The sequence below is a fragment of the Rhinoderma darwinii genome, chromosome 1 (genome assembly GCF_050947455.1).
Source record: "Rhinoderma darwinii isolate aRhiDar2 chromosome 1, aRhiDar2.hap1, whole genome shotgun sequence".
In the NCBI taxonomy this organism is placed as follows: Eukaryota; Metazoa; Chordata; class Amphibia; order Anura; family Rhinodermatidae; genus Rhinoderma; species Rhinoderma darwinii.
The window spans coordinates 375,103,834-375,120,143 of record NC_134687.1 but is presented as its reverse complement, the minus strand read 5'-3'; the positions used below and the strand labels follow the sequence as shown (position 1 = coordinate 375,120,143).

Sequence of the window (16,310 nt, the reverse complement as noted above, 5' to 3'; positions counted from 1 at the left end):
AATGTGCAGCTTTTTTTTTTTTTTTTAAAGCCAGGAAAATAGTGTAACAACTTTTTAAGCCGTTTTACAGGTTTTCGTTTTCTTTTCTTGCCGCATTACAAAAGCCATAACTTTTTTTTTTTTTTTTTTAATCGACCTAGCTATAGGAGTGCTTGCTTTTTACAGGACAAGTTGTTTTTAATGGTACTATTTAAAGTCTTTGCACTCCTATGCACTACATTTTTTGTTATTATTAATTTGCTTACTAAATGCAAAGGTAAACCTATTTCTAAACGGTCTTCATTATAAATTTCCTACTGCTTTGCTGCTGTAGAGTCTGTGCAGCTCCTGTTGATAACTGGCTGTGCTGCTGATTCAAACTCCAATCAGTCAGCCCACTGCTACTGACATGGTAATGTTCTCTTCTCTACATGGTAGATCATAGTGTGGAGAAAGGGGAAAATATCTAAGTGTTCAGGGGGGGGCAGATAAAACAGGCTATCAGTATCCGTGTAGATAGGAAGGAAAGCAGAGGGGGAGTCACACAGGCTATCAGTGTAGAGAAAAAGCTGCTCTGATGCATGACAGCTAGTGAAGGCCGAAGGATTGTGGAGACAGACCTCACATCCAGCATGTATTACTGGAAGGGAAACGCCACGTGAGAAATGTCAAACTTTAGCAGCGTGCAAACTCAATATCGGGGGGTTCTGAGAACTAACGAAAGAATGGAGATTGCAGCCTGACACTTAGTACAACATTTTTAACTCCAGCTAACCATATGTAAAAATAAATTACATGTCGAAGGTTACCATAGCCTTTAACGCTCGTTTGCCCGATAACTGGCCAGTGTAAAAGAGCATTTAAGACCCTTTTACACGGGCCAGTTATCGGGCTAACGATCGTTCATAGAACGCTCGTTGCCTATAATCGCTGTGTAAACAGGGCAGCGATCAGCAGATGAACGAGCAGATGCTCGTTCATCTGCTGATCGTATAGTTTTTTTTAAAAAAAAAGTAAAATCGTTTTCTGCAGCATATTTCCTGTGCTGCCGACATAATATATGCGGACGAACAATCAGAGTAATAAGCTGTCTCGTTGATCAGCGCTCGTTTACACGGCCCAGGATGGGACCTTTACTCAAGATCCGTACAAGATGTTATGTACATCTATCTACTCAACTTTTTTTTTTTACTTTCCTATTTTGCAGTTTAAAAGTAAAATAAATTCACAAGTTTACTAAAGTCTAGATAATTTTATATAATATAGATTTAAAAGGTTTGTCTTATTTGACTGGAGTAAAAGCTTTACTTCTTACTATAACTTCCTTGAGAGATTATTTTTCTGGGGAATGAGATTTTTGTCTACGAAGTAAAAACAATCTAATTTTAGGCCTCGTGCACACTACCGTCCTCTGTCCGTGTGCTATCCGCTGAGCCGTGAATAGGACTGAAACACTGATGCACTACAGAAGGTATTTTGCGGATAAATGGACCGCAAAACCACTGCGGTTGTGTGCATTAGGCTTTAGCCACTAGTAAAGTATAAAAAGCACTTGCCTCTCAACTATTGCCTACGTTGTAGATGGCTACATCTTGAGCATTTTAAAGGCGTTGTCCACGATCGGACGATTGCTGACCTATCCCCAGGATAGGTAATCAGTATATGATTGGTGCAGGTCTGACACCCGAACCCTGCACTGATCCGCCTTCGTGCACTGGATCTTTTGAACGGTATGCAGTAGTTGGAGTCGGAAGCAGATAGCTCCAACCACTATATAGCTGCTGTTCTGTAGAATGGCCGCTATGCAGTTGTTGGAGCCATCTGCTTCCAACTACTGCATACCGTTCAAAATATCCGGCCGCCGGAGTGGCGGATCGGTTTGAGGTTCAGGTGTCTGACTCGCACCAAACATATACCAGTTTGGTCGTGGACAACCCCTTTAAGTCCCTATTCTACGTATGTTGTAAGTAGGAAGAACTATGAAGTTCTTTTACACGACATGTTTTTATCTGGCTAAATATCTATTAGCTTTAGTATGGTGGTGAAATTTAGGACGCTTTTATTCAGAATGGTTACTCTTTGCTTTAGATGTTCAGCTAGACTGACCGTGTAATGTAAAACAAATAATTTTTGCCCACTTTTGTGCTTGGTTTCCTAGGATTGTTTTATTTTTATTTTTTTGCTAGCTTTAACTTGAATGAAGCATTTGCTTTAGCTTTTGCTATTGGTTCCCTTTTATTAATGTAAAAATGTTAAGTAACTTTGTATATGATCAAAATCGTTGGCGTCCGGAATTACATTGTCCTCTTATTTTGTTCACAGACCAGGATGAATAATCTTTCGTTTAGTGAGTTGTGCTGCCTCTTCTGCTGCCCTCCGTGTCCAGGGAAGATTGCCTCCAAGCTTGCCTTTTTACCCCCTGATCCCACATACACCCTTATATGTGACGAGAGTGGGAGTCGCTGGACTCTTCATCTATCGGAACGAGCAGACTGGCAGTATTCTGCGAGGGAAAAGGATGCTATAGAGTGCTTCATGACTAGGACCAGTCGGGGGAACCGCATTGCCTGCATGTTTGTACGTTGCTCGCCAAGCGCCAAGTACACACTGCTATTTTCTCATGGAAATGCTGTAGATCTTGGTCAGATGAGCAGCTTTTACATAGGACTGGGCTCTCGGATCAATTGTAACATATTTTCTTATGATTATTCTGGATATGGGTCAAGCTCTGGAAAACCAACAGAGAAAAATTTATATGCAGACATTGATGCTGCTTGGATTGCTCTAAGAACGAGGTAAGTGGCTTGTAGAGATGGTTAAGGGGACTACTCATGATCCCATTGCATTAAAAAATGTTTAACGTATATATTGGTAGAGATATAGAACCGTCAAACGTAGGCTGTGACGCATGCCTGAACAGTGGAATCCGTCACCATACAGTAATGGTATACGTCATGAACGCTCGTGACTTTGTTCAGGACGCATGCGTTAAACGGAATACCACTATCTATGGGTGATGGATGCCACTGTAAGACATATGTCGCCCATTCACTATAATGGTATCAGTTTAACGTATACGTCGTAAAAGGCTATTGAAAAGCCCATGGTATACTGTTTTTGTTTTCGGGATTCCTAGGGATGGAAAAGCTAGTATACCAGCTTGACTGAGGGGGAAAAAAGGGCTTACGGTACTTTGCTATTCTATAATGGTCAAGTTCAGTCACCTGTTTATGGTTAAACTGGACATTGTTCCTTGATCCAAGTGTTTTGTTTTTTTTTACATTGGCTTCAACAGTGAATCTACTGAGCTCAACAATAGTTGATCACTAAGCACAAAATGCTGTATTACTATGTCTCAGTAAATTAATACCAGCAGCGGTCAGTAAGTAGGTGTTTTCTTCTGCAGTTCTAGATATTTAGGGGTTAGCATTAGAACGCCTGTAAGATGTAGTAGAGCATATATGAAGGATCATAATTTGCAGTTTGTATTTTGTTATTTTTCTTCCCCTTTATTCCTTTAACACAGAGGTTTAGTGGTTACAATTCTGCAAATATTAGACTAGTTCTGTGTCTGCTAGTTTCATAGTGTTGGGCCACTCGATGACCGCATGAAAAAGCTGCAAAGTTTGCTCACATGCTAAATATTTGAGTAGTTGACATTCACACTTAACGTGTATGCGAAAGTCTCGTCTCTCTGCGTTTGCAGTACATGTCGGGAGTATATCTTGACGGATGCCTCCCTATAGGCATACAGTGGCAGCAGTTGTCCAAAGCTCCCATGTAACATAAGTTTTACTTAATTTAAAAAAATTAAAAAAAAGCTGCGTGCGTGCGTGTGCCCAGACAGCCTTTTTAAGTTTGTTTCTGAGTACTAAAAACCCCATATCGCCGTAAAAATGAACAACTTCCTACAACAAAGATACATGGAACTGTGAATAACCTTATTTGTACAAGGATATATTTCATCAAATTATTCCTATGTGAATAAAATGACAAATAGTGATTTGATAAAAACACAATGAAATAAATGTATAGCCTTTATATATGCTTCAGTATTACTAACCAGGGAATGATCACTCAAATTAAAAAGCCTGTTCTCCCTCTTTGTTGGGGGAGCCACAGTGTTCTATGGATTCCCTTATGTGTGTGTAACTATGATGTCATGATCAGGTGGTGACGCGTTCTAGAGAAGTCTTCTCTCCAGAACAACACTGATGGACATCAGCAGGATCACCACTATAATTCTGGACAGAAGGGTCGGACCGTAGTCTAGTGTAATAGCAAACGTCCACAATAATATTGTGGAAGAATAGATGTGTGTAGATGATCGTGAGACTCAAAAGTCCCTGCGATGACCTATGTTTCGTCACCACTGGTAAGTCACATGACTACTGCTATCCAATACACTGGGGGACTAAATATGTCCCTAGTTACTATTATGGATACTGTCTTGTTTTCAGCAGGGGCATATACAAAGGGAGAGATGGGGCGATTTGCTTCTAATAGCAAGTGCTCATGCCCTCGAGGTGCTGTTCGTGTCTAAAGCTATTTACAAGGGCTTCTGCTTCCACAGCATGGTGGTAAGCGCTAGTGCAAAAAAAAAACGGGTACAGTAGCTTCACTGCTCCACAAATCGAAGGCAAGCTGAGGTAGTCTGAAATACACCTCCTGTCTTATTGCTCTCGGCCTCTTCATATTTTCCTCCACAAGCTCACCAGGAGTTTAGCACATGGAGAGCGGATTTCTATTACAGAGGGGGCAGAAAAAGCTTATTGGGTAATTGTAACGCATGCACTTAGGGAATTGAGCCTGGGGAGAAGCTTTGAAGTGTAGCTAAACGTTTGACAAACTTCTGACATGTCATAGTGACAGAAGTTTTTATTGGTGGGGGTCCGAGCACTGAGACTCCCACCAATCGCTATAATGAAGCAGCTGAAGCGCTCGTGTGAGCGCTCAGCCGCTTCGTGTCTGTTCAGCTTTTTCCAGAAATAAATGTATCGGTGTACAGACTCGATACAAAGTCTATGAGCCCGTACTCCGATACATCGACTTTCCGGAAAAAGCCGAACAGAAACGAAGCAGCTGAGCGCTCACACGAGTGCTTCAGCTGCTTCCTTCTAGCGATTGGTGGGGGTCACCAATCCAAACTTCTGACATGTCACTATGACATGTCAGAAGTTTGTCAAACGTTTAGCTACACTTTAAGGTCTCCAAACATTACGATGTCTGCTTACTGCAGTAGGCCTAATATTGCAGTGCATATGAGCGTAAACGGAATTAGTCACTTGGGGCTATGCTCCGTTGTGGTGGAAAATAAAATCTGCAGATTTTTCAATGCTGTGGATTTGCGGCCTAAATATATCCTTACTCTTCTTGGGGCTCCAGCAAAAGCAGAATGCAAAACACAGGCCTTTCCCAGACTGGCCAGGTAGGAGCGGACCACGTGGCTGCATCGCTGCTTTCTGCGATGGATGTGGTTCTCTAGTGTACTTTTGGCCAGTCAGGCTGAGAGCGACCTCTGTTTTGCATGTGGTGTCCATCCCCCTCTTGTGGCCAGAACGGGAGTTTAGGGTGCGGATTGGCAAGTGCAGTAGCACTCTTACATGTTTTTGTAAGACTATGTTCACACGTTGCAAATTGGCTGCAACATCAGGATCTTTAGTGAATCAGTCTATCCGCTCCAGGCTACTGTATGAAAGGATCTATCACTGCTTTTATAGATCTAAACAAAGGTGTGTAAATCCTCTATTAAATGAAAGGAGGAAAACCCTCTAGTGTCGAAATTGCTGTATAGATAAGATCTTAGCCCTGAAGGTCGCAGTCTTTTTGCTCTTGCTAATTCTTGCTGTACACCATTCCACTTGTCATGTGGGGCTTTTAGCCAATTACTTGACAAAAGGCAATAGTACACGATCATGTGATAGGCTAAAAGCAATAGGAAAGCATACTTCTCTCTGCCTTCTGAAAGCATGATTTACAGCAAGAAGGACTTTGTCACCCCCGAAGAGGACCTGTGCACTGCACTATGCTTAAAGGGAACCTGTCACCAGTATTTCACCTATTGAACTTTACTTCTCCCTCACTGGCCGCTGCTATAAAAAGTTCATTGCCGTTATCCCCCCTCCTAAACTCCTCCTCCCACTGTAAATAACGGTCTGCAAACGTTTTGCGCATTTTATCGTAATAATCCGGTGTCCCTTTGTGTGCACACACCAGAAGAGGACATCAATGCACAAGCACGGGATTTTGTGTGCTGGGGGGAGGAGAGGAGCTGTCAATCAAAAGTAAGGAGGCGGGATAAACTCGGAAAGACTTGAAGAATGAAGAGATTACTGTTTTCAAACTAAGATATGACACTTTTGCTCATTAGCATACGGTGTGGGAACACTAAAGCTAAATACTAAAGCTACAGATCCGGCTAAGAAGACAATTATAGGTTATATAGAAATGAATTTTCACCCACTACCACCAAGTATTGCTGGTTCAATAGGTGAAATGCTGGTGACAGGTTCCCTTTAAACCGAAACGGTCACCACTTTTCTCTAAGATAGATCTCAATCGATCCCTACACCTCCATCCTTGTGCTCGTATTCCTCTAAACTTATGGTTGTTGGCCAGTAGGAGAAAGCACTTCCAGATGAAACCCTTTTATAAAGTCCTATGCTTCTAATTTCATGATCCCCGTATTACTCATATCAGTTATGCATATAAGGTGGTCATTGTCGTGACTTCTTGCTCCATGAGCCACAACTGTCTCCACTTCCCGGTTGTGCTTGATGTGTCATGTAATACAAGTCTTGGCTTGGCCGTTTGATATTAAAGTAACAATAAGTAGGTGAGGCATTTCCGTTGTGGTGGCAATCCAACCAAACGAGTCATATAGAGGTGTAATGATCAGCCGTCCTGCTACAATCTCATAATAAGACTAGCTTCACAATGCCAAGCCTCCCATTGTTCTCTAAGAAATTGGTCTATTGTCTCATCCTGGTGTGTAGAAGCTAGGTTGGGACACCCATACGCCAGTGCATTTTTTTTATTTCTTAACCACATAATTATTTATTTATTTTTTTACATGTACTACTTTAGCATTCTTTAAAACCCATCATAAAGATTACGTAAAATGTAAAAATCTTTCACACAGTCAGTGGTTCTTTAACCAGTCGAACACTGAGAATTGTCTTTTGGCAATCAAATCTAGGTCATAGTAAAATGTGGTGTCCTAGTATCTGCGTTAATAAGAGTGACATGGGGAAGTCCTCGTGGATTGCAATTGTCTTGTCACACCTCACTTTATTTGTAGTGACCATGTTAATAAGAGGTGTAAAAAAAAAAAAAAATCCATTCGCACAAGTGAAATTGGCCATAGATCTCAAGCTGCTAATCTGAGCTGTATGTAGTAATACAGAAACTAAAAATAGTCCAATAGAAACTAGTTTTACTGTATGGTTTTCCCAAACCCTTTCCGCAATGTAAACATAGATGTGTTCTTATATTCTGCCTGTCATATCTATATCCAGGCTTGTATGTATTAAAATTCCTATGATGCTCACTGTATATATGCATGTAAATATAGGCTCTGATCTGCATATGTAACAGAATATTTCCAACTGATCCTAATGGGTGCCGTTCATTTTAGAAGGGCTTTTTAAGGGGGCAGAAAAATCTATTTGAAGGTAAAATCCGTTTTAGTTCGTCTGAATAAAATGAAATCCATAAACAGCCACATTCAGATGTATAGAATTTATTTTCAGTCAGACATTTCTGCCATGTGAATTCACCCGAAGGCCGGGTTCCCACAGGTCGGACACTCTGCGTAAAAATCAGTGTGTCCGATCCGGGACCCGCAGTACATTCCATCCGAAAAATCACACCACGTTGTGGTGTGGTTTTTTGAATGGAATTTCTGCTGCGGAAGTAAGTGCTCATACTAACCCCCTCAATCTTTTCTCTGCGTGTAGTCTGGCCTCTGATGTTGCAGGCTGTATGACCGCTGTAGCCTGTGATTGGCTGTAGTGGTCACATGGGATGAAATGTGATCCCAGTAGGCCAGACTGCAGGAAAGAGGGTGTTCTGGTGAAGTGATTATTTTTTTTTTCTCGTAGTTGCGATTTATACACCACAAAAGTCTCAAGACTTGGCTTCTTTCTGTTGCGGTATTTGCGTCCCCTTTGAGTTAGATGGACACCGCAACGGAAAATCGACTAAAGCGCAGCATAAATTGTCATGCTGCGGAATTCAATTACGCAGCATGACAATTTATTAACGTCTACACTGCAGGTTTTTTTTCGCAGCGTGAGCATGAGATTTTCGAAGCCTCATACTCTGCTGCTAATGTAAATGCTGCCGGTTTTCTGCACTGTATTCCTTTGCGGAAATTCCGCAGCGTTTACGATACATGGGAACCCCTCCCTGGCCTTAGGCTGGAATCCTACATGCTGTGTTGTTTTTTTTTTGGGGGGGGGGGGGGGGGTTGTTCTAAAGCCAGATGTATTGGAAAGACTGAGTCCTCTCTTTTGAAACCACTCCTGTATTTGGCTCAAACTGCATGTGTGATCCAGCCCTAGGTTTCCAGGCTACGCTTTCCTGCCTGCTGTAAACTTGACAGAATTAGAGGCCACCTGATGGAGTTTTCCTTCAGAAAAATTCCATTAATATCAATGAGGATGTTATCCGGAAGCATGCAATTTTTTTGTATCTCTATCATTCATAATGTACTGCCGTTGTTAAAGGGGTTTTCCCATCAGACCTATCCACAGGATATGTCAGATGCGAGTCCCACCTCTGGGACCCCACCTATCTCTAGAACGGGGCCCCCTAAACCCCGTTCTACTGCTGTATTTCGGCTGACTCGTGTGATTCCCGACCATGAATTATGGAAACGGCATAACTCGCTGAGCTACACTGTTTAAGTCCCATAGAACTGAATGGTGGTTATGGAGACGTCGTAGCTCGCATTCTACTCTACTTCCGTAACTGCCGTTCACTGCTATGGGAGTTACGGAAACAGCATAACTCAGAGCTACGCTGTTTCCATAATTCATGGTCGGGAATCACGAGTCAGCCACAACAGAGAGCAGTAGAACGGGGATTAGGGGGCCCCATGTTAGAGAGAGGTGCGCAGGTCCCAGAGGTGGGACCCGCATCGATCTGACATTTATGACCTATCCTGTGGATATGTCAAATGTCTCTGATAAGAAAACCCCTTTTTAAGGGCAGCATATTAAGCGACATTTCTGCTTTAAAATGGACATCTATACATGTCTTGACATAGCGATAATAAAAACGCATGTTTTCATTGCTGGCTGCATTTAAGACGTGTATAACAGGGCAAAATAGAAATAACTTCTATAAACTGACTTGTGCTGTTAAATACAAGGACCGCGGGCGAAAAAGCGCCATGGGTTATTACTGCCTCCTATTGATTCCAATGGGAAGTCAGAGGTGGAAACCGCGGCAAGAAAGCACATGCTGCTTTTTTACCCAGGAGTGACCAAAAGCCGTCCGTGAAGAAAAACACTCCCCTGCCTCCCATTGAAATCAATGGGGGACGATATTGGCAGTGTTTTGGGGTTTATTCCGACACTGTCAAAATCCGTACAGAAGAAACTCTGTGAACTGAGCCAAAGGGTTATTCCCATCTTATACATTTATGGCATATCCCAGCTTTAGGACCAGCACCTATCTTCAGACCTGGGGTCATGTGACCCCCGCCCCACCTCATGAGGCGACTGCCGGCTGTCTCTTCCATAATGAGAATAGAAAAGGTTGCCACGCAGATGCATGGTTATTTCCTGAACTCACACAAAGCAATGTAGAGCCAAGCACACGCCAGCCACCTCTCTACTTGTTCTCTGTCTGGATGCAACGGGCACTTCACCAGGCGGGATGGTAGTCGGGTGACCCCTGATCTAGTGATATGTTCAGGTCCCAGAGCTGGAAATTGCCATAAATTCTATAAACTCCTTATTTATAAAACGGTTTAGATCCCTTTTAGACAACCATTACAATAATGTAGGTACAACTTATTATGTTTTGGTCAAATCCTTCTCGGACAACTTTTTTAAAAGGTTGATTTGAGCTTTCAATTTTGATATGTAACTTTTTTTTAGTAGCTAAATAATCTAGAAACTGAAGACTCTGTTCACACTTCGTTTTAAGCGCTGCGTTTGGAGTACATGCCAGGAAAAGCTCCCAGCATCTATGGCAAAATGTATCCATAGGGCTTATTTTACCCGACGCAGGTCAAAAGCGTGTTGTACTGCTAATGTTGGTATACCTTTTCTTCCCACTGTGAAGACCGGCCATGCAGGGGGTGATAACCATAATAAATATAGTGGTCTGTCACTAGCATTTAGGACCTATACCCCAGGGACTTAAGATCCTTTCACAATCTGTTATTTTAGATTGGTGCAGTGTAATATGGGTAGGTAATTCTATGCAGCTTATACTTCATACACATTGCACATGTTAAGGATGTAAATCTAAGCTGCAGCTGAATATGGAAATGGCGTCTTGAGACGTGCAGACTGCTGGTTTTGGCACAGCTAGTGAGAGTTCATGAGAAGGGTCTGCGAGTCACGGTACTGGGAAGTGTGTACCAGTACAAAACAAATGTCTGCTACAGCACTGTCCGCTCCTGTGAACATTCAGATGAGCGTTTCATTGTTGGTCCGCCTACGGAGGGAATGGTGGAAATCTTACCTAAAATACAAGACCCGCTCCTGCAGTGCAGAAGACGCCCTCGCCAGGTTCTTACATGGCCTGATACAGAAGAATACACTGATCCCACAGAAGGATTATTTATTCTCTCATTCTCCTCTGGAATGACTTGGACGCAGGCATAACGCAAACTTGGAAATTTCAGGCAGAAAATGACAGATTGTATTCGCTCACATTTGTGGTTAATGACCATTACTGGAATACCTTTTGAAGATCTTAAAGTAAAATGCCAGTCCTCATATAATTTTACATTGGTGACTTCCCTTATCGACCGGATACCAGTGACTACGTGAAAATTCGGTAACTTATTAAAAACCTTATTTGGTATTTTTAGCTAGAACACTGGGCAGGAAGTGACCGTTAACATACAATTCACACAATTTCTGACCTTGAAATGGAGGTCACAACCCACCAATTGCCTCAATGTAACAAAAAAGCAGTAATCGCAAATATCGGTGCATACAAAAGGCCTCCTGTTTAGGCTGGATTCACAAATTGCGTGTTTGTTGCAGATTTTTGGGCCAAAGCCATGGAATTGATATAGAAGGTGTTGAGAAGTAGAAGTTCGTTTTTGGTTTTTTGTTTTCTTTTATATTTCCCATTCCTTTTTGAAGCCACTTATTCAAGATCGTGAACAAATGTATGTGTGAATGTAGCCTAAAAGTGGAAATCCAGGCAAAAATGTACAAATCCTAAAACGGTCTTCTCCTGTTCTACCCAATGGCTCCTCCTTATCAATTTGCTGTATGTAGAATTCAATCTGTTCTATTCCGGTGTTCCCAAGCAGCAGTCACGGGCTACCCGGGAGTCTTCACAGGAGAAAACCTTATGTGAATGCAGTTATTTCCTGGGCAGGTTGCCGGGCAGCCTGACTAATGCTGCTCGAGAGCTAAACAAAGGAGATGGCATCAGGTAGTGCCTGCGAGGAGGGCAGCAAAGTAGCCTGTGCCAACAATGTGTAGTATAACTGGCGGGGTGGCTAGAGAGCCTAAACTCCAGGCAAAGGCTGTCTAGCGTATTGGTGGGTTTTTGAAGGTTTGAAGACTGTGGGATAGATATTGATCACCCGTTGCTACTGTTTGCCCTGCCCTCTGTACTTTTTGGGATTGTTAATGCTACTTGTAGCTGTATGTTTTGTGTTCTACCACTAATGTATGAATTCTTCTGACTCTTCTTATATTCTAAGGTATGGCATACGTCCTGAACATGTCATTATATATGGCCAGAGTATAGGAACTGTCCCATCTGTGGATCTTGCTGCTCGATATGAAAGTGCTGCTGTGATTCTTCACTCTCCTTTGACGTCTGGGATGAGGGTAGCCTTTCCAGACACTAAGAAAACCTATTGTTTTGATGCATTCCCCAAGTAAGTATTTATGGTTTTGGATATTAAATAAAGTTGTTTTTTTTTTTTTTTTTTTAACCAGTTGCGGCCTGCCCATAGACTATAAATGTCCGGGCGGTTTGCAATTAACGCTGCAGGGATGTTCCTGGACATCCTACAGATTAACCTAAAAAAATAAAGGGCTAAAATCTTTCATATGTCATTAAACAAATACTTTTTGGGGGGTCTAATTTCCTAAAGAGTAAATTTGGGGGTGTTGATAGTGCTCTGGCACTTGACAACTTCTGTAATGGTCGTATGGTGTCTGCAAACTGGCTTTTGGAGTGCAAATTTTCCAAAGCTGGTTTGTGTACCATTCATTGTAAGGCTCCGCCTTGCGGCCAGCATGTAAGAATTGCACACACGTTTTGGTATCGCTAAGGGCGGATTTACACAAGCGTGTGCGTTTTGCGCGTGCAAAAAAGCAGCGTTTTGCGTGCGCAAAAGGTCCATAACCGCTTCGTGTGTCAGCAGCGTATGATGCGTGGCTGCGTGATTTTCATTATGACACGCTGTCTGTATGTTTGTAAACAGAAAAGCACGTGGTGCTTTTCTGTTTACATTCATAGTTTTACTGCTGTTGCGCGAATCACGCGCATCACACGGAAGTGCTTCCGTGTGCTGCGCGTGATTTTCACTCACCCATTGACTTCAATGTGTGCGTGATGCGCGAAAAAACGCACAAATATAGGACATGTCGTGTGTTTTACGCAGTGGACACACGCTGCGTGAAACTCACGGACTGTCTGCATGGCCCCATAGACTAACATAGGTCTGTGCGAGGCGCGTGAAAAGCACGCCCATTGCACAGACGTATATCACGTTCGTGTAAATCCGCTCTTAAGTCGGCAGAAGTTGTTAAATATGTTTTCGGGTGTGTTCACCCAGCGGCATGAACCAGATAAAAAAAACAATGTGAATGATTTTATTTTATTTTTTTACGTTTTTTTCCCCCCACAAGATGGAAGCTCTATGATCTGAGGAAAACAATACCAAATACATGTAGGTTGGAAGGGTAATAGAAGAACAATTTGCTTTTATATTGGCACATGGCTAAAACTTGAAAATGTGCCGGGTCAGGAAGTGGTTAATGTCCATTATAATGACGTACTCCATGATTTGTCTGTGTGAGTGACTACGATTAGAAAGAGGTTGTAGGCACTGCAGGGATGGGTGAGCATCCAGCTTGTAGCAGGATCAATCTCCTCATCGGGAAAATAAGTTGGTTATAATACGGTCTGGTCTACAAGTTTTGCGATCTGGGGAGCCATTTTACGTTTACAAAGATCCACCTGTTCTTGTTGGCTTATTTGTAAGGAGTCTCTACACAATGCCCGTGCCTCATTTCCAAATTAGTGGGTGTTCCCTGTTTGATGCCCGACAGTCAATCAGTGCTTCGAGCTTGGCTCTGTCCTTTAGCTGATCAATAAGAATCCAGATTGGATCCCTATGTATTGTTAGCGAAACCTACCCTAGTATGGCATGGGATTCTCCCCAGCTGGCTATCTTGTGACTGGAAAAAAAAAAAGTTCAAATATTGGGATCATTTGATTAAAGCATAACCATTTCTGGTAATCGTGCCAAGTTGTTGTATTAAGGGGTTTTGTGTTATTGCATCCGATTTGACCGGCTCATGCTTAATTAGTATTCCTAAAACAGCCAACTTTTTTTTCTTTTTTGCAGCATCGACAAAATTTCCAAAATAACGTCTCCAGTTCTCATAATCCATGGCACAGAAGATGAAGTCATTGACTTTTCACATGGCCTGGCACTGTTTGAGCGCTGTCAGAGGCCAGTGGAACCACTATGGGTGGAAGGAGCCGGGCACAATGATGTGGAACTTTATGGACAATACCTTGAGCGATTAAAACAGTTTGTCACACAAGAGCTTGTAAATTTGTAAACGACTACTTTGTAAAAGAGAATTTTCTCCCTATGGCAATGGAAGGTTTGCATCGAGTTTCACAAAAATGCTTTGCAACTCTCCCAAGCCATTAAAGGGTTTAACCGACCACGTTTCTATTTTCTTTTGCTGGACTGTGAGCCATAGTTTTTTGTTTTTGTTTTTTAAACCTGATGGTCTGTTTGCAAATTATATTGGTTGCCTTAACAGATGTACAGGTAATGTAATAATGGGGATGTCCACTGGGGGCTATTTTTTGCAAGGTTATGACTACCCCTCCTACGTATCATATTCTCGAAATGTAAAAGAATGATTTCCCCCCCCCCCCCCCTTTATTCTTGGGCTGTTGGTGATTTTCATACAGCAGTGGTCCTATTGTCCACTGTCTGAGTCTGTATCCATTATTGATGAAGAAGTCCTCCGTTCTAATCATTGAGGTGAATAACCCTGACTGGACATCCCCTTTAGCGCCAGTAATGAAGGTTTTTATACCAGTATTAGAATGTGGAATGTGCAGTCAGGCTTCTGTACTTTATGAAGCCGTTTTTATATCTACAAATTCAGATTGCTTGTCTCTTCCACATCACCAAGAGTTCCTAGAAGAAACCGCTCATGATCATGAAATGGGCACGTCCATATGTACTGTATCTAGACTAATCAGTCATTCTTGAATTTTCCACTATCATGTTCAGCTGGATCAGCGTTTGGCAAATATTTGTAGGCGGTATATTGGTGAAATACTGGACATATCACGTGAGTAGTATATTGTTGCCAAGTGACTTTTATATGGCCCTTCCAGAGGGATTAAGCGCTACAGACTTGTATCTACAGGTCTGTTCAGATATCTTAAGGAACATCCATGCTGAGGTCCGTTGACCACACCGGTCATTAAGACGGTTCTTCCTAGCGTTTGGAGACACCTCATGCATGGAGTTCAAAACCACTAATACAATGTCTGAATTTACTTGAGGAGACGACTGTTGTATAGGGAGCATTCATTTATGATGGCCTGACTGCACTTTTTATTGTAATGTACAAATTAAGTAGTCCATATCATGTACTCAATTACATTGCCCATACTGCTGGTAAAGTCTTCATTATTTTTCTACATGTCTTAATGAGACTACGTGGTTGGTGGGTTTGTTTGATCCCATTTTAATAGTGGAATACTGGTAAACACGGATACTGTGAGTAATGATAAAGGGAAGACCAAGTCTGTCTTCTGTTGCTGTGCAACACGCTCTTGAAATGTAGACTAAGCTCAATAGGCAAAGTTCTCTGAATGAAGTTAGTCGGGAATTCAAGCGTTCTCTTTGGACATATTGGGCTGGAATCCACTTGCTCCAAAGTGGGACCTTTTTTTTTTTTTTTTTTTTTTAATTGTCAAATCTGCCAATTTTTTTTACAATAATGTTCTTAAAGCAATGTTTTTTGTGGTTTTTTTTAACCAGCTGTCCAATCCCTTTTACTCTGACAGTCGACCTAAAAGATTCAAATGTGAACCCGGCCATAGTTGGTTTTCTTTCAGTAGTTTATGAAGTATGGTTCAAACCTCTGTGCACTGAGAACCTATGTAACATTAAGATGCTGCTTTTATAGCAAGTGCTGGGACGGCAAACTTCACAACCTCCGATACCACTGACCATTAACCAGTCGATGCACTTGCTGGAATACATTCAGGTAGATCGCTCTTAAAGTGCAAGACAGCATTTTGTAGATTTCACTGACAACGCTAACGACACCTTGTAATAAATTTTTCAAAGAAATGACATTAAACAATAAATTCTAGGCGAGATGTTTTATATTTTCTTTCATGTCAATTTACAAAACAATGTTTTGACTTTTTATATTGAAAGACTAATGTTTTCTTTTTGTTCCCTTTTATTAAGTTGCCTATCCTTCAATTTGAGTTTGCTTAAAGTGTCAACGATGAATGCAACTACAGTACAATGTGATGATATGTAGTACAGTTTGTGAATGGATAATACACTGTGGATACATATAAAGGCCTTATTTAGCGTAGTAATTGTTGTGGCTGTCTGGGATTGTATACAGTTTAATCCTATATTATACAGCATTGCATTGGTTTAGATGTTACCCAGTAAAATCTATAATGACTATGTTTCAGTTGTATTTCTAAACATTGTTGCGGCCAAACTTTAAATGAGCCATTTGGTGTAAAACATCAATAGTCCTATGCAGTTCTAGGCTTGGCTTGGTACAAGATTTCCATTTATTGTTCTCAACTGGCCTAGGACTGCCCACGGTGTATATTTATTGAAGATGGTCCTGGTCCTCAAAGCCCACGCCATACTATACTATATT

At 41.7% G+C, this 16,310-nt stretch overlaps 1 protein-coding gene across 2 annotated transcripts in view; it reads left to right on the top strand.

Moving 5' to 3' along the window:
• The window catches only part of ABHD17B (abhydrolase domain containing 17B, depalmitoylase), a 46,573-nt gene extending 30,466 nt beyond the window's left edge, over positions 1 to 16,107 (top strand). For both annotated transcript variants that reach the window (XM_075828055.1, XM_075828063.1), the window contains exons 2-4: positions 2,302 to 2,774; positions 11,885 to 12,064; positions 13,766 to 16,107. In XM_075828055.1, coding sequence (XP_075684170.1) covers positions 2,308 to 2,774; positions 11,885 to 12,064; positions 13,766 to 13,985 — 867 coding nt within the window. In that variant the 5' untranslated portion in view covers positions 2,302 to 2,307 and the 3' untranslated portion in view covers positions 13,986 to 16,107. The remainder of the gene's footprint in view (positions 1 to 2,301; positions 2,775 to 11,884; positions 12,065 to 13,765) is intronic.
• Positions 16,108 to 16,310: the final 203 nt, after the last annotated feature.